The sequence below is a fragment of the Cervus elaphus genome, chromosome 12 (genome assembly GCF_910594005.1).
Source record: "Cervus elaphus chromosome 12, mCerEla1.1, whole genome shotgun sequence".
Lineage (NCBI taxonomy): Eukaryota > Metazoa > Chordata > Mammalia > Artiodactyla > Cervidae > Cervus > Cervus elaphus.
This window is the reverse complement of record NC_057826.1, coordinates 15,049,495-15,068,126: the sequence shown is the minus strand read 5'-3', so window position 1 is coordinate 15,068,126 and position 18,632 is coordinate 15,049,495. Positions and strand designations below refer to the sequence as shown.

The 18,632-nt window shown below is 48.8% G+C and overlaps 1 protein-coding gene across 1 annotated transcript in view; it reads left to right on the top strand.

Annotated features, from left to right (window-relative positions):
- The first annotated feature begins 10,152 nt into the window (after nt 1–10,152).
- Nucleotides 10,153–18,632, top strand: part of ESRRB (estrogen related receptor beta) — a 182,255-nt gene continuing 173,775 nt past the window's right edge. The window contains exon 1 of the mRNA XM_043921170.1: nt 10,153–10,587. Coding sequence (XP_043777105.1) covers nt 10,586–10,587 — 2 coding nt within the window. The 5' untranslated portion in view covers nt 10,153–10,585. The remainder of the gene's footprint in view (nt 10,588–18,632) is intronic.

Sequence of the window (18,632 nt, the reverse complement as noted above, 5' to 3'; positions counted from 1 at the left end):
ATTTGTCACTGATTCCACTTTTTCCCCTTTTATTTGTCGTGAAGTGATGGGACCAGATACCATGATCTTAGTTTTTTAAATGTTGAGTTTCAAGCCAGCTTTTTCACTCTTCTCTTTCACTCTCATCAAGAGGCCCTTTACTTCCTGTTCACTTTCTGCCATTAGAGTGGTTCTATGCCATTAGAGTGGTATCATCTGCATATCTGAGGTTGTTGATATTTCTCCCGGCAATCTTGATTCCAGCTTGTGATTTATCCAGGCCTTTTGATGATGTACTCTGCATATAAGTTAAATAAACAGGATGACAATATACAGCCTGGTATTACTCCTTTCCCAGTTTTAAACCAGTTTGTTGTTCCATGTCTAGTTCTAACTGTTGCTTCTTGGTCTACATACAGGTTTCTCAGGAGACAGGTTAGGTGGTCTGGTACTCCCATCTCTAAGAATTTTCCAGTTTGTTGTTGATCCACACAGTCAAAGGTGTTTGTGTAGTCAATCAAGCAGAAGTAGATGTTTTTCTGGAACTCCCTTGCTTTGTCTATGATCCAGTGAGTTTGATCTCTGGTTCCTCTACCTTTTCTAAACCCAGCTTGTGTATCAGGAAGTTCTCGGTTCCCATACTGCTGAAGCCCAGCTTGAAGGATTTTGAACATAACCTTACTAACATTAAAAATGAGTGAAGTTGTGTTGTAGTTTGAAAACTGACCTTTTTCAGTCCTGTGGCCACTGCTGAGTTTTCCAAATTTGCTGACATACTGAGAGCAGGACTTTAACCGTATCATCTTTGAGGATTTCAAATAGCTCAGCTGGAATTCCTTTTCCTCCACTAGATTTGTTCTTAGTAATGCTTCCTAAGGCCCACTTGACTTCACATTCCAGGATGTCTGGCTCTAGGTAAGTGATCATACCATCATGGTTATTTGGGTCATTAAGACCTTTATTGTATAGTTCTTATGTGTATTCTTGCCATGTCTTCTTAATCTCTTCTGCTTCTATTACGTCCTTACCATTTCTGATGTTTATCGTGCCCATTCTTGAATGAAAAGTTCCCTTGATCTCTCCAGTTATCTTGAAGAGATCTCTAGTCTTGCCCTTTCTATTGTTTTCCTCTTTTTCTTTGTATAGTTCTGGCTATTGTGACTTAACTAAATGAATATCATTTTGTAAAGTGTTACAAAAATATGCAGGTTTTTTTTCTGGCCCAAACACTAACCATGTGGGGGCAAGGTAAAGGTGGGGGACTTGAATTACAACTAGGGGGAGACAGTGATAACTTATCATCTAAGTCAGAGAACTGGAATAACCAAAACTATGAAATCAAATTCACACCATTGATATTGACTTATCAATATCAGTTTGTGTTTAGGGATTCTTAACCTGTGAGGTCTCAGGACTTTATGCTCATTTATATCCAGTTTACATTAACTGGCTCCCAGCTTGCATTGCCATATTTAACATTACCCTCCCCTTCCAATACCCCACTTAGAACACTTTGGGATGTAGGTTGTGGATACATATTACTAATAGTGATGCAGTTATTAGGTAATAACTAATGATGATGTAAGTGATTAAAACGCATGTCATCTCCTATAATGAGAAGTATGTGATTCTTGGGTTGATTTTGGTTCAGCAGGTCACCGATGCTGTTAGGACCCATGCCTTTTCCCTTCTTGTGCTCTGCTATCCTCCGCATACTGGCTTTTTGTCGTCAAGCTTCTTTCTTCATGGTTGCAAGATAGCCTTTGCAGCATTTCCTAACCCTTTCTCCTTCCCTTTCTCTCTCTCAATCATGGAGGAAAATATTGCCTAAATGTCCCTTCTCCCCAGACAGACTCACCCTTAAGTCTCACTGTCTAACTGGAACACAGGGCAACCTCTAGCCTTGTAAGGGGGACTAGGAAAAACAAGTGGCATTTTTAGACCTTATAGTATATGATGGGTCCAGCCAGCGATGAAACACAGTGGGAGAAGACTGTAGCCAACCAATCACTCAAGCTCCTCTTCTACAATTCTCATCTATGTTCCCTTTCCCCAAAGTCCCTTCCAACTCACATTAACTGGCTGGTTATTTTTTCCCTGTCTATAGGTTCCTAAGTCTGGAGCTGCTACATATTCATGCAAAGGACGTGATCTGCTTGATTCTAGGAAGCTCATGTGGCCCATTACACACGCGGTGCCTCCTGGCATGTGTACTACTCCACCAACAGGCCTGTGGACCATTTCTCACTCAGTCTACATTGATCTCTGACCTCACCCTTCACCTTCTCACTAATTTCCTAATTTGTTAGTTTTCGTTCATGTAGTCAATAAGCATTTATTGACCACCTGATAAATGCTGGGACCTGGGATAGGCATTGTTTGGTGGCCATGCAGAGGATGAAATGTGTGCATTAGTTGCTTAGTCATGTCTGACTCTTTGCAACCCCATGGACTGTAGCCCACCAGGTTCCTCTGTCCATGGAATTTTCTAGGCAAGAATACTGGAGTGGGTTGCCATTCCCTCCTCCAGGGGATCTTCCTGACCCAAGGATAGAACCTAGGTCTCCCTCATTGTAGGAGGATTCTTTGCTGTTTCAGACACCAAGGAAGCTGGTGGTGGGACTGAGGATGAAATAAACATGCAAAAAGCAAATCCTCATCCTCTAGAAGCTGCATCCTAGGGGTGGAGACTGAGAAGTGAACAAATATTGACTGAGTGATAAGTGCTGTGGTCGAGCATGCCACACAGTCCGCAGGAGTACAGAGCAAGGAGTGGCTGAAGCTGGGAGGGCCTTCCAGGGGAGGTGACATTGGAACTGGGTTCTGAAGTTTGCATGCCATGTTTCAGGCAGAGGGATAGAATGAAATGCAATGTTGTAGAGGAAAAAGCTCCACAAGGCAGGATACAATGAGCGATGTGACCAGTCTTGTTGCTTAGTTGTGTCCGACTCTTTGCAACCCTACAGACTGCAACATACCAGGCCTCCCTGTCCTTCACCATCTCCCAGAATTTGCTCAGGCTCATGTCCATTGAGTCGGTATTGCCATCCAACCATCTCATCCGGTCTAGAGCAGAATTGTTCAGTATAGTTAGAGCCAGGCAAAGGACCTGGATTTTTTTTAATACATGATTTTTAAATTTTTCATGTCTTTATTTTTGCACTGTGCTGTGTAGCACACATGTGGGATCTTAACTCCCCGACGAGGGATCGAACCCAGACCTGCAACCCCTGCACTGGGAGCACAGAGTCCCAAATGGACTCCCAGGGAAGTCCCAGGACTTGAATTTTATCCCAAGGAACACAGAGAACCATTCAAGCAGGGGTCCATGGCAGAGATGGCTCCAGCAGTGACTAGATAGGAGCACAGCCTTTTCAGTTAGGCAGTGTATGCATGCTAAATTGCCTGTCACGTCCGACTCTTTGTGACCCTATGGACTACAACCTGCCATAGGCTCCTCTGTCCATGGGATTCTCCGGGCATGAATACTGGAGTGGGTTGCCTTGTCCTCCTCCAAGGGATCTTCCCGACCCGGGGATCGAACCTGTGTCCCCTGTGGCTCCTACATTGCAGGTGGATTCTTTACCGCTGAGCATCAGGGAAACCCCCACTTTGCTGTGGCATGAGGCAAACACACCCAAGAAGACAGCATACAACTCAGGGCAAAGTGGGATGAGGGGGGTGGCTGGAAGGAGATGCACAGTTGGTGGTAGGCGACCTGCAGGTAGGGGCCTGGTGGGCAGGGAGTGGACTGGCAGGACATCACACGTGAGCTGGACCATGAAGAATGAACAGAAATTAGGGAAGAGAGAGGGAAGGCGAGGGAGCTAGGACTGCGCCCCTCAGGGAGAGCTTGTTGATGGGACCCCAAACAGGCTGGATGAGCAGCAGGGTGGGATCACTTGGAGTAAAGAAATGGGAGAGACTGGGAGGAGGGCTGGGCCTGGAGGTCTTTGATTTGTTGACTTGGCCCCGTGTTAGGTCTCCCATTGTTCCCCCATCCCTGTTCTAGTATGTGCCCCTCCTCTAAGAGTGTAGGATCCCCCAAGACAGTTGTAGGTCAAAATCCTGGGTCTGGCAGTTCCCAGACAAGTGGGATTCCTGGTCGAGAGGCTCCGCTTCCAGTGGGGAGGGTAGTATTTGCCTCAGTGGGGCACCTCCTCGCATGCCTGACCATCTAGGAGGGGATCGACACCCGCCTCCCGGTCCCTCCCTTGCAGGACATCCAGACCGGAGCTGGGTTCGTCCCCAGTCTGCCAGTGGAATGCTCCCAGAGGGAAGAGCAGGCTGTCCCCACCTCCACCCGGCCCTTGTGTGGAATGCCAGTGCCCGCAATGGCCGCTCCCTGGTCTCCATGTCCCGGCGGGAGATGATTAATGACCCAGCTGCACTGATGTGTTGTATTTAGGTCTATTCCTGAGAAGATAGATTTTTCTTTCCAGATCAAATGAAGGCAGCCCTTCTCCGGGCTGCGGGTCCCTGCCTGCCCCTCCCGATGGCAGGAGGCAACTCCGAAAGGTAAATGAGTTGATAAGCCAGTGGGGCAGTGGTGACTGTACCTTCAGGGGACCTTGGGAACAGTGTAAAGTCACCTTGATGTGTCGGGACTAATGACGCTGGAGCAAGCCAAACGGAGTCTGGTGGCACGGAGCCAGGAGGCAACCTGCGTGCCTGTGGCGTGGAGACGGGCTGCCAAGGCCTCCCCTCCGTCTGCCCGTGTCTCTCCCGTGGTGATGTTCACTCAGCTGTGACTCATACTGAGGAGCGCAAGACATGCAGCTCTCCTGTGTAAGAAGCAGTGTTACAGGTTGAATTGTGTTCCCCCCAAAGATGTTGCAGTCCTAACCCTCAAGACCTGTGAACATGACCTTATTTGGAAATAGGGTCTTTGCAGATGATCCCGTCCGGGTGAGATCATTAGAGTGGGCCCGAATCCAATATGACTGTGTCCATATAAAAAGGGGAAATTTGGATCCCCAAACAGACAATGTGCACGGGTTGAATGCCATATGAACAAGAAAGCAGAGGTTGGGCTGATGCTTCTAAAGTCAAAGTTTCCTAGCAAACCACCAGAAACAAGGAGAGAGGCCTGGGATAGATCCTCTCACTTGGACAGCAAGGAGATCAAACCAGTCCATCCTAAAGGAAATCAGTCCTGAATATTCACTGGAAGGACTGATGCTGAAATTGAAGCTCCAATACTTTGGCCATCTGATGCAAAGAACTGACTCATTGGAAAAACCCTGATGCTGGGAAAGACTGAGGGCAGGAGGAGAAGGGGACGACAGAGGATGAAATGGTTGGATGGCAACACTAACTTGATGGACATGAGTTTGAGCAAGCTCTGGGAGTTGGTGATGGACAGGGAAGCCTGGCGTGCTGCAGTCCATGGGGTCGCAGAGAGTTGGACATGACTGAGTGACTGAACTGACTGACATTCCTTCAGAAGGAACCAACTCTGCCAACATCTTGGTCTTGGATTTTAACTTCTAGGAATGTGGGAGAATCAATTTCTGTTGTTGTAAACCACCCAGTTTTGGATATTTAATATGACAGCCCTAGCAAACTAATACAGGAAATAATAATTGCCTGCCACTGTCACCAGGAACCCCATAAGAGGAAGTGGCACACTGTGGGTGCTCTTGGGGAGTTATCAGGTCTTGAGGCCAAGGAGGCTCACCCCTAGCCACAGGGACCAAAACCAGGGTAGAGGCCGACAGATAGAGACCAGGTAAAACAAGAGGTCTGACGAATGGTCAGGCTCCTTGTTTCTACAGGACAGACATGTGGGGGCAAGAGGTTAGGAGGAGGCCACATATTATCTGAGTCCATTTATATATAAGAAATGTCCCCAGTAGGGAACCCATTCAGACAGAAAGCGGATTTGAGACTTCCCTGGTGGTCCAGTGGTTAGTCTTCGTCTTTTAATGCAGGGGGCTGCAGGTGAGAACCCCGGTTGGGGAGCTAAGACCCTACCTCCCTGGTGGCCAAAAAACCAAAAGAGAAAAACAGAAGCAGTAGTGTGACAAATTCAATAAAGACTTTAAAAATGGTTCACATCAAAAAAGTCCTTAGAAAAAGAGAAGCAGATTGGCAGTTGCTGGGGGTGAAGAGGGAGAAATAGGAAGTGGCTGCTAATGGGTACAGTGTCTCCTTTGCGGGTGATGAAAATGTTCTGGATTCAGACAGTGGGGATGGTTGCACCACTTTGTGACTGTAGTCAATGCCACTGACCTCTGCACTGTGAAGTGGGTAAAAGGGTAAGCTTTGTGCCGTGTGAATTTTCAGTCAATGCAGTCACTCAGTCGTGTCCGACTCTTTGTGACCCCATGGACTGCAGCACGCCAGGCCTCTCTGTCCATCACCAGCTTCCTGAGCTTACTCAAACTCACGTCCATTGAGTCGGTGATGCCATCCAACCATCTCATCCTCTGTCGTCCCCTTCTCCTCCCGCCTTCAATCTCTCCCAGCATCAGGGTCTTTTCAGATGAGTCTGTTCTTCCCATCAGATGGCCAAAATATTGGAGTTTCAGCTTCAGCATCAGTCCTTCCAATGGATATCCAGGACTGATTTCCTTTAGGATGGACTGGTTGGCTCTCCTTGCAGTCCAAGGGACTCTTAAGAGTCTTATCCAACACCACACGTGAATTTTAAATAGTAATAAAAAGTATATATATCACGTGCTTAAAAAGTTAGTACCTAAAACTCAAGAAATCCCAGAGCTGAGGTCATGTTTGAAGGAAGGAGTAGAGCTCATACTCGCATAGAATGACAGGTTCAGTGACTGGGGTTTCACTGACCCTTTGGTCACTTTTTTCAAAGCCACATTCTGGTCAGCTGCTGGATAGTAGCTCGAGGAGGGACCCTAAGTCTTCAGGGACACTGAGATACAGAATGCTCAGAATACCCAAGGTGGGCAGAGAATCTGTTGGGGAAAGGGAGGGGGTGGTCAAGGGAGGTGAGCGGTTTATAAGCCTGGCTCTTTGGGTGTAAGGGGGTCTAGGTCTCCTGGACCCTTCTATTCTTGCCTTCACCTGCCCCTGGGTTTGCACACTAAACGTTCCAAGATTCCACACAGTCTTCCTGACCTCTGACCTCTGGCCAGGCTCTGCAGACCCTTTCTGTGGTCAAGTGTTGGCCCTTCCAGCTCTCCCTCCTCAAGCTGTGGGGAGGAGCCAAAGCAAGCTCCAGTGAGGTGGCAAAGAGGCGTACATGGGGGCTGGTAATGCTCCCTGAAACACTAATGGAGGATTCTCACATGCCAGGCACTGTGCTACACACCTCCTTGCATTGAGTCATTTTGTCAAAGTGACAATCTGAAGAGGCTGACACTTAGAATTTCCACCCTGCGGATGGAAAACTGAAGCACTGAGAAGTTACGGGACTTCACCAGTTTCCCAATACTAAGTGGAAGAAGCAAGATTCCAACCCTGGGAGTCCTGATCCGGTGTCTGCATTTTAACTACTTGTGTGTGTGTGTCTGTGTGTGCGTCTGCCCAGGGGGCCTGGCTCTGGAAGCTGGAGGTGCTTTACAATGAGAAAATGGGGCTATAAAAAGCCTCCTGAAAGCAAAGGCCTGTGGCCTCCCGCGATAATGACTAGCATTTCACCAGAGCCCTGTGTGATCAGAGGGAGGCCCGCTGGTTATTAGCCAGTCTCCCTGGGCCACTTAGCTGGGAGCAGACACCAAGACTTGGTTCAGCTGGGAGAGCTGAATCACTGGGAGTGATTCAGAGACGGGCCTGACAGTGAAAAGCCAAAATCAAGGTGCCACAGGGGCTTTCTGGTCTTCCCAGGGGGCACAGGGGTGAAGAATCTGCCTGCCATTGCAGGAGATGCAAGAGATGCAGATTCAATCCCTGGGTCAGGAGGATCCCCTGGAGTGGGAAATGGCAACCCGCTCCAGGATCCTCGCCTGGGAAATTCCATGAACAGAGGAGTCTGGTGGGCAATATAGTCCAAGCAGTCGCAGAGAGGCGGATACATTGAACAGCTGAGCACACACACATACAGAGGCTTTGTAAGGAGGATGCCTTGAAGGAGGCATAGCTTGGTTCACCCCATTCACTGAGCATTTTACAACAGGCAAGGCATGGAGCTGGAAGCCGGTGGTGGCATGGGGGTTGGAGAGGGTGAGGTGCTTGGAGAGGATGCAGCCACAAAGACTCACATGTGATTTCTGCCAGAAGTCAGGGCGGGGTCAGCGAGAGTCTGAATGGACACAGCTGGAGGATTGGAAGAGAGAGCAGATAAGTCTGCATCAGAAGAGAAAGGTTTTCCCCTGGGAAGGAGCCTGGAATGAATGTGCGCCCCAGTGGCCATAGCCCTAGTCGGCAGCACGGGAACTGATCTAGAGCCCCCTGCCTCTTGGCTGGGTTATCCGGCTTCCTAGCAACTATGTTCACTGAGAACCCCATGAGTGTTCTAGCCTGGTTATTTATTTATTTTTGGCTTTGCTGGGTCTTCACTGCTGCACGGGCTTTTCTCTACTTGTGGCAAGTGGGGGCTACTCTCTAGTTGCGGTGCACACGCTTCCCATTGTGGTGGCTTCTCTTGTTGCAGAGCATGGTCTCAAGGGCTCTGGGGCTTCCGAGGTTGCGATTTCCGGGCTGAGGCGCACAGGTTCAGGAGTGGTGATGCAGCTGCCCCTCAGCATATGGGATCTTCCTGGACCAGGGATCCCGTGTCTCCTGCATTAGCAGGTGGAGTCTTAACCCCTGAGCACCAGGGAAGCCCTTCAGGCCTGATTGGAGGGAAGTGCTTGGTGGCCACACTGGCCTGGTGCTCAGAGCAGGTGAAATCGTGGCTCAGCGGAAGGCCAGTCAGACTCTATCTGCCTATTGTCCCATTCCTAATTCTCTCCCTTCCCTGGGGCACTCTCATAATACAGACGTTTCTAGAGTGAATGTCTTGGTCCAAATGAGTGATTCAAATGGTGGGTATCTTAGACATCACTCTTCACTCATGCATTCATTCAATCAGTTAGTCAGTCAATCCATACTTCAGGGAAGTCTTCCTAAGTGTCAGGTATCATGGTAGAGCTGGCCAGGCAGTGGTAAATAAGACGGACATGTATCTTTCCCCTCTGGGAGCTTATATTCCAATGGCAGACTGTGCAAATGTTTGAGGTCCTGCATATTAAATAGGTTTTGACTTTAACAGACTGGACACCCCCAGCCTCAGATTATCTGCTGATCTGGAGAGCAAAGAATTAGATGTAACATGAGGAGGAAATTCCACTTCATTTTTTAAAAAGTTAGAGATGAGGATGTTTTAAGGGATGATAAAATGCCTATCCCTCATCACACCCAGCAAGCGACTGGGCCCATCCATGACCCTTCTTGAACAGGGAGCCTCATCTGAAATTCTACCTAAATCTGTGTGCACAGGGAACCAGAGCACCAAGACAGAGGACCCTGCTGTGACCAAAGGAGGTAGCCTGCAGATGGCAGGAGTCCCTGGGGTAATCAGGAGCTCACCTGGTGAGTGCGGACAGTCCACACTTCCGTCATTTCTCCATTATTCTCCTGTCTTCTAGAAACTTTGCCCCATGCCTCAGCTTTCAGAGTTGGGCTGGACCACCCTGAAGAGGCTGCCCCACCTTTGCACAAACTGGAACAGCCAGTGTTTCTTAGAGACTCCTTACTATCCCAAAGACTGGGAATCTTTTCCCCAAAAAGAAGCTTTGTCAAATAATTCAGTCTCCTAGGAAATCTTTCTGGAAGAAGCAGAGACAGCAAGGCCCCATGGCCTTTCAACCTTGGGCAATTCTGTCCGGAATGTCACCCCTATCCTTTTAAAACCCACTACAGCTGCGAGCAGACCACTGGGCCCTGTCACGCCAGGCACAGGTGACCCCAGTCCCAGCCCCTCACCTGCACGTCCTCTCCCCTTTCCCCACTCCAGGAATGTCCTGTGTGTCCCCCCGAAAAGCCTGCCTGGCCTCTGAGCTAGGAAAGCTCTGTCTGCTCCCTCCCTGCCTCCTGATCTGGCAGGAGGCATGGAAACTTTCGTGGAAAGCACTTGGGCTGACGAATGCTCCCAAGTCAGGACTTTGACTCCAGCCCTGATCGGGCCAGGAGCTCAGGATGAGGATGGGGGGTGGGGTGCAGTGGGGGGACGGGTCAGACCCTCCTGCCCATTTCCCTCCTTGCTCTCTCGGCTGTCCATCACCCCTTGGTTCTCCCATGACCCCAAGTCCTCCGCTGGAGAAGTAACTGCCTTTCACACTTTCCCTGGTTTTTGTCCTCTCCCCATTTCCTCCTGCCCTTCATTGTATATTTTTCTTCCCGGCTTTCCAGTGCCCATCTGCATGGAGTCTGCATGGAGCTCGGTGGGGTTGAAAGTCGAGAGCTTTTTTTGCTGTTTTAAGACCTGGTTATGGTTGTGGGATTTTTTTTTTTTTTTTTTGTCAGCTGCCTGTTATATCAATCACGGAGTCGGGATCTATTTATAGGTTGGGAGTACTGTGTCCTTAGTCACAAAGAGACACAGACAGGGGACTGTCAGCTGGTGCTGGAGGAGCTGAGCGACGAGCCATCAGCGACTGGAAACAGCTGAGGGGAGCCCCTTCCCCGCCACCCTGTCCCCTCCCCAGCCCCAAGCATGTAAGTACCGGACTCTTCCTACCCTCCGCCCCTGACTCTGCCCTGGACCCTTCTGTCCTTTGCCCCACACCACGCTGCTTTCTTCTTCTCTCTCTCTCCCCCGCTCTGTCTTTTTCATGGATGAAAATATCTTCCCCCTTGCCTGCTCTCTCATCCTGGGTTTCGGCACCCTCGAGCATCTCTGGGTGACCCAGAGGAAAATGTTGCCTCTCGCAGACTGTCCTGGGAAGGTCAGAGGGACCCGGAAGGGTGGGGAGGGACAGTTACACAAACTCATTTGGAAATCAGTAGGTCCTCTTTTAGTTTTTTTATTTGTTTTCACTGAGAAAAAGTAAGTAAATCAAAAGGGCAAGGGAAAGTTTACATGCGACTCCGCGGGGTGGTTATGTCTCCCAGCGTGAAAACTTTCATTTGCTGGCAGCTCCGGCTCTGGGTGAGCTGGGAAGGTTACAGAGGGAAGACCCAGTTCACACAGGACAGGTGATGATGGAGGGCTCCCGGCAGACTCGGCTTCAGCCCGGGAGCTTCCTGGTTCAGGGAGGGAATCATGAAAGTCCCGATAGCCAGCTTTTCTATAGCGCCTTAAAGGAAAATGACTTTTTTTTTTTTTTTTTTTTTGCACGGAGTTTGCTTTGAGAAGTTGGGATGAGAGCTGACACTTTGTCTTGCCTTGCGGGCTTTTGTTGGCTCACTCATTTGGTATGTTTTCTTCATCCTGAAAGGGGAAGTGGGGTAGGGACTGGGAGTGGAGGAGCATCCGAAAGGACAGAAGCCGGGTGTGGAGTGCCGTGGAGCCATTGCTCTGCATCCTTCGAGAAGGAAAAAAGTTGATATAAGGGTCCTTGTCAAAGCCATACTTGTCTCAGACAAGCAGAGCACAGACTCTGTGAGCACGCCGGCAACTCCTAGAGACGGCAGTCCCCAGGTATTGTCTGCTGGTCCACACCACTTAACACGCCACCAGCTTCCTGTGGAACATTTGGGGCTTTAGTTTCTGGAAACTGCATAGTGTTAGCTAAAAATGCTGCAGTTGGGGAGATTTGTTATATTTATAACAAATATATATAACAATATTTATGAAGAAATAGAAGCCCTAAATTTTGGGAATAAAAAAGCAATGATGCTTAATGTATATGATATACAACTTTAAAATGCATCCTTTTTTACAAGACAAATAATACCTGAGTCTCTATTTACTAATACAATGCTTCGCATAAGCTGCATTGCTAAGCACTACTTCTTGATTTCTTTGGGAAAACAAGATCCCAACTCATCAATCTTTACAACAATTTAAAAGCAGTAAACAAAACAGATATGTCTGGACTGTTTTGATTAAAAACAAAATCATTTTAACAGCAAAACTGACTTGAAGAAAGTTAAATAATATGGACGCTGGCATATATTTAGAGAGGTGGTTTGATCTCATTTTTATTTTGACCTTTATGAAACTTTCACTTTCCTCCTCTTGGTTCTGTATTTTTATCAGTGTTTATTTAAGATTATTAATGCCTTTAATCCATTCATTTATTATTTTGGAGGACAGAACATGTGAAGTTTACTTTCTAATCTCTTATTCCTTCCTGATCCCCATTAGGATTTGAAAGTAAACTTTATATGTTCACTATATTCACTGCTAGAGAAATTAGAAGAAAGAGTTTTGTGTAAAATCAGGAGAAATGTCATTATTTCAAAACTAGTAGGGAAAGTAGAGTCCCAGAAATCGAGAGAAAAAAAAAAGGAAATGGGCATATTCTATACCTAGCATTATTACTTTCTCTAGTCCACAGACTCTGTTTTGATAAACATATCCTGCAAAGGTTTCCCATAATAATACTGAAGTGGGATTTGGTGGGTGATTGTTAATTAAAGCTCAAGTGAACCAAGTGATTGAGACATTGCATTCAGAAACCTCAGCAGCCAGCTGTTGGCAAAATTGAACTGTTAGGACTGTCTGATCTCAGTGGCTTTTTAGGTAAAAGTATGAGATTCTCCAAACCTTTTCATACAAGAGCAAGCCGTTCCCTCCCCTCCTCAGCATGCACCCTGGAGCCTGCCGGCCCCAGATTAAATGCAGTGGGGGTGAGTCCCATGTTTCTGAATAAGTCCTGTGTTCTTATTAGTGTTATCAGTTGAGACGAGAGAATATTTGTTGTCATATGTAGACAAGAACTGCTCCTTCCTTTGGCTACCTGTGGACACTTTTAGGTGGAATGGGGGCTTGTTTGACAGTATGCTGGAAGGCCTGGCTTTCCCCCTCAAGTTCAGGATGTGGTTTTGCCCCTTTGGACTTATGTATAGAGATGCAGTTGGGCAAACTGCAAGGCTTTTGCATAAGGCAGCCTGTGATTACTTAGTTTCTGCTTCAATAGCGATTAATTTTATGTGGACCAAGCTCCTGTCAAACTCATTTGTTTTTTTTTTCCAAACTGATTTCTTACATGTAATTGGTCACGGGGCTGTCTGTGACTTCAAGTCGGTAAAATCTCCCCCATTCCATCCTCATCATTGTTTATTTCTTTGATGTAAATTCACAGTCGCCTGTGTACATGCTGTTGTTTTATGCGTCCCCCCCTTCCGCCAGCTCGTAGAAACCCAGCCCCGACCTCTTCCCAAATGGGGGACAGTGGGGCCAATGAGCAGGTGCTTTGGACTACAGCAGGCTCAGGTGCAGGGCCATCAATCTCGAGGAAGAAGGAACTGCAAATACCTGGAAAGCGCTCCCCTCATTCAAACAATTTCCCCTCCAAATATCCCACAAATAAAAAATGGCAGCTGGCAGGATTTTTCAACCAAAGCCCAAGTACAGCTGTTTCTCCCCATCACTTCACCTCTACAGTGTATCTGTCCATCTTTTTCTTATCTCTATTTTTACATTTCATTATCCTCCTGTACTCTTGCACTCTCTGTCTCCCCCCTCCCTTCCCTCCCCCTTCTCACCTTCCCTGAAAAACACATTTCTATCTGGCACAGAAAATAAACTCAGATTGTGGGTAGTTATGTTAATCTAATTCAATCCTCAGCGGGTTAAGAGTGAAATTCTAATAGTGGAGCTGTTGAGGGCTTTTTTGTTAATGGCTTGGGGATTACATTGAGTTAAAGGCTCATTTCCTAATCAAACAGAGAGGGAGAGAGTGACTCCGAATATTTATGAGTCTCCCAGTGAGAATTTAAACATTCAACTCCAAAAGCAGGGCTTCTTCAGGAGGAAAGAGTTAAAACCCCTCAGGGCTGCTGGGGAAAAAAATTAAACCAGTTAAGCCATCAGCATTTCCAGGCTGCTGTGCAACTTGGGCCAAGTGGAAGGTGGAGGAGAGAGAGGGGGGATCATTTCACAAAGCGAAGATGGAGACCGTGGCACAAGCTCTGCTGTGTTCAGAAAAGGATCCCCGCATAGCAGACGCGGATCCTGGGTTCACTCAGGCCCTGGAGGGGCTGTGTGCCTTCAGCTCCCCAAATCAATTCTCTTCCAGGCCGGAGGTGAGCACGTGGAGACAGGAGAATGGCTCAATTTACAGGCAGTGGGAGAGTTCCCCCAGCTGCCTGGTGGAGCTGGTGGGGAGGGTCTCCCCCACTTTGGCCCCGTCTCTGAAATGCAGAGGGCGGGCTTCCCCCTCAAGAGCAAACTGGCACCCCCACTGGCTTCCCCTTTGCTCCGTGATCAGTCTGAGCCCCTCAGCTCCACGCACTGCACTCCAGGACCTCAAAATCCAGCTGGTTCACTGTGCCTAGAAGAAAGCAGGTGGAACACTCCCATCTCCAGCCAGAGAAGGCACGGAGCAATTTGGCCAAGGTCAAGCAAGGTCAAGGCCAAACTGAGGTCAGGAGTCCAAGTTCTGGGCAAGTGTACAGTAGAGGAGAGGGGAATGTTGGAGCCATATGGCTCCCGGGACTGTAGCCTCTTCCTTCTCCAGCTTCGGGGACAAGGGCAGGAATCCCTGATACTGGAGGATTCTGAGTGCTCTGCACACTTGGCCTTTTTTCTCCACCAGTCAAGTGAGCAGTTTCTAGTCCTTTCGCTTGGTTCTTTTCCCCTGCTCCATGAGGTCAGCAGAGGCTCTGAAAGCTACCTTTCTGTCCACAGGGTCCTCTGGCCTTCTGTTTCCCTCTGACCTGGGCACTGTCTTTTCTCTTCGTGTTTCATACTCAGTGGCCATGAGCCCTCAGGTCAAGGTGGCCTTTGAAACGTGTCCACACCAGCTCTTCTGTAACGTCTTCCTTACCTGGTTGGCATCTTCCTCTTCTTGGGGCCCCAGGTGATGTCCCACCATCACAGGAGGACTGCTCCTGTCAGCCTCCCTCACTGCATCAGGAACCCCCTAACTCTAGGGGCTACATAGCATTCCTCTTTGTAAGTCCAGCTCACTCTCCTGACAAGTGCCTCCATGGACAGCACAGAGCTGTGGTTAAGAGTGTACATTCTGAGTCAGACAGCCAGAGTTCAAGTTCCAACCTTACCTTTTCTCAGCTGTGAGACTTGAGCTACCTAATCTCTTAAGGGCTCCATTTTCTCATCTGTTGAATGGGGGTAATTATAGAACCCGGGCTTCCTGGGTAGCGCTAGTGGTAAAGAACCTGCCTGCCAGTGCAGGAGACTAAGAGCCTCAGGTTCGATCCCTGGGTTGGGAAGATGCCCTGGAGGAGGGAGTGACCATTGACTCCAGTATTCTAGCCTGGAGAACCCCATGGACAGAGGAGCCTGGCAGGCTGTGGACCATAGGATCACAAAGAGTCAGACACAACTGAAGTGACTTAGCATGCACGCACACATAGAACCTACCCCACAGAGATGTTGGGAAGATGAAGTGCATGTGGAGTGTTAGCCTTTTACCTAGTAAGTCTCAGCCTTTTTATTTGCTCAGCACAGAGCAGTCACTTCTGCCCACACCATGTCACACCATTAAAAACACATCTTTATGCCTCCCACTGAGGCATATCTTAGCGTGAACTGCCGTGACAAAACACCACAGAAGGTGGCTTCAGCAATAGAAATTAATTTTCTCGCAGTTCTAGAGGCTGGTCCAAGATCAGGATGCCAGCATGGTCAGGTTCCAGGGAGGAACCTTCTCCTGGTGGACTGTCTTCTTGCCGTGTCCTCACATGGAGGTGAGAGTGAGAGCTCTGCTTTCTTCCTCTTCTCAAAAGGACACTAATCTCATCAAGGGGGCTCCACCCTCATGACCTCATCTAACCCTAGCTACCCCCTGAAGGTCCCACCTCCAAATACCGTCACATTGGGAACCAGGGCTCCGACACATGAATCTGGGTGGGGACACATTCAATCTATAACAGGCTGTTTTCTCTGAGTTTTGGTGAGCAGAGTCCTATGTCAGCAAGACTTGCAGCTTTACCCTCCAGCGGGCTGTTGCAACTGGAAACCAGAGTTCAAGGCACATTGGGAACACACCCTGCCCCAACCTGGAAGGAACCTGGGGCTTTAAACCATGGTGAAGAGCAGAGAGTGTGGGAGGGTGTGGGCTGGACCACGGTCCTAAGTCAGGGAATAAGGCCTGACTCTTTTCTGCTCTGTCGGATCAGAGTTTGGTCAACTCGCTTGGCCCCACTCACATTCCAATGAGCAGCTTTTGTTCTTGGCTCTCCAAGTCTCTCTTGCACCTTCTCCATCCTGCATTCTCCGATGGCAGTTCAGTCTCGACCCCCAGAGCAGGGCAGACCGATCCCAGCTGTGAAGCCCACCGGGCTGTGTTTTCTAGGCAGCAGGTGCCTGCTCAGTCCTCTCTCTCAACAGGATTGCTCGACCAGTGAATCCAAAGGCCACGTGGGCCTCACCCCTGAGGTGTCCTCTCCTGGGCTGCACCCAGTGCCGATGCCCTTGACCCTCCCTGTGTGTCTTTGCAGAGACTCTATGCCTCAAGGCAGTGAGCCCTCCTCTCTTTCTTCCTCCACTGACCAGGCGATCGGAGTAGGAATGCAGTGCCACCCATGTTCCTCCCCTCTGCTCTCCTTCCTAGAGTTGGAGGTACTGCTATTAAACACTAAAATGGTCACAGCCTCCCTTTTGCCTCCTTGCTATCAGCTTTGGAGGCCCCAGTGCCAAGCGCAATGCATGACACACAGTATGTGCTCAATAAATGCATGCGAAGTGACTTGCATGGAGTCTCTCCTCGCAAGGGGGCCTCCCAATCCCTCAGTCATGGGAGGGGGAAGTGACTTGAAGCTACGAATGTTCAGCTGCCTTAACTACATCAGCTCCTGACCTGTTGACTGTGGTCCTGCCCGGACCCTTCTCTGTTCCTCTTCACATTCCTCCATCCAGGAAAAACAAAAGAGGGCAACAGAGAGAGAATGAGATGTGTCTTTTATGCACATGTAGACAAACCTTCGCTGGAATTTCATCCTGTTCAGTAAAGAAGCTTTGTCTAAGTCGATGTCAAATTTAATTGCTAAACTGGTATCTGTCCTGTGACGGTTTCCCTCCCCACCCCCTTTCTGGGCGGTGCCTGCCCCCTCTGGCTGTTCTGCATGGGGCCCCGCGTCCCTCTCCTTTGCTTTAACCATGCTGGTCCCGGGCGGTGCACATGAGAGGGAGACCCTCCTTCTGAAGTGTTCCAGAGTGTCTGCTTCCATTAGCACAGACAAGGCTTTGGAAAGGTGGCAACTGGGGAACATCATCTTCGATACTGGATTCTTCCCAGAACAGTATTTGTGCTCTTCGGGAAGACAGGGGAGGGAAAACTCAGGCTGCCAAGGGTTAAATGAGAACAGTGAAAAGTCTAGGCATCTCTCGGGGGCTGGTTGCTGGCTGAGACAATTGATTAGCTTGGCTTAGTGATCTTTCTAGCAATATTCAGGAGTGAAATTATTGCTGATTAGGCTGCATGTGTGTGTGTGTGTGTGTGTTAGGGTTCACGGCTATGAGGGGAGTAGCATATGATCTGAGATAGCAATGTTAGGGATTGTTTGCTCCGTAATGAGTCTCAGGAAGAGACCTGTCACCCCACGTATATCTGCAGTTGTGTGAGAACTCTATGTGGGTATGAGTCAGCTGGAAGGGCAGGCTGAATGGTGCACAGAACCTTCTGTTCGCTTTCTTTTCAACTTCCTGTGATATTAGAATTATTCCAAAATACAAAGTTATTAATGAAAAACCGCGAGTTCCCTAGCAGTCCAGTGGTTCAGACTCCAAGCTTCCCCTGCCAGGGGCCTGAGTTCGATCCCCAGCTGGGGGACTAAGATGTGGCATGCTGTGTGGCGTGGCCAAAAAAAAGGTTAAAAACAAAAGTCAATGAGAGGGAAGTCTGCTGTTGAGGGCTGCTTCCGCCTGTGTCTCTAGTGGATGGAGGTAGCAGCCGAGTACCCCGGGCAGAGGCAGGTGCCAGGTGGGTTCAGTCCGGTTCAACCCCGGGTCAGTGATAATTAAGGAGCACAGGGCCTCAGTTCCCTGCATCATAACATGAAGGAGTGGATGAGATCTCTTAGGCCCTCCAGCTCTAAAAGGTTATATTTTAAAACCATTGTTCATGGTGAACCTGGTTCGTGGTACTCCTGATGTAACCGATAATTACAGCTCAGCCTGCTCGTGTTCCTTTAAAAAAATTAATTAATTAATTTTTGACTGTGCGGAGTCTCCATTGCTGCAAGCGGGCTTTTCTCTAGTTGCGGTGAAGGGGGGCTGCTCTCCAGTTGTGGTGCCCGAGCTTCTCCTTGCAGCAGGTTCTCTTGTTGCAGAACGTGAACTCCAGGGTGAGCAGGCTTCAGTAGCTGCAGCACACAGACTTAGTCACTCTGCGGCATGTGGGACCTCCCCGGACCAGGGATGGAACCCACGTCCCCTGCACTGGCAGGCAGAATCTTAACCACTGAGCCACCAGGGAAGTCCCCGCCCCATCCTTTAATACAAAACCCTGGGCCCAGACTTTTGGCTTTTGGGGGGCTCTGTGCCTTTACCAACTCAGTCAGTCCCTACCGTCTAGCATCTTCCTAGGCCTCTTTCACTCCTCACCTCCCTCTGTCTGTAAGTACACCTGGGCAGTGAGCAGAAAACTGGTCAGGCCTTCTTTTTCAAAAACAATTATATAAACTCTGCA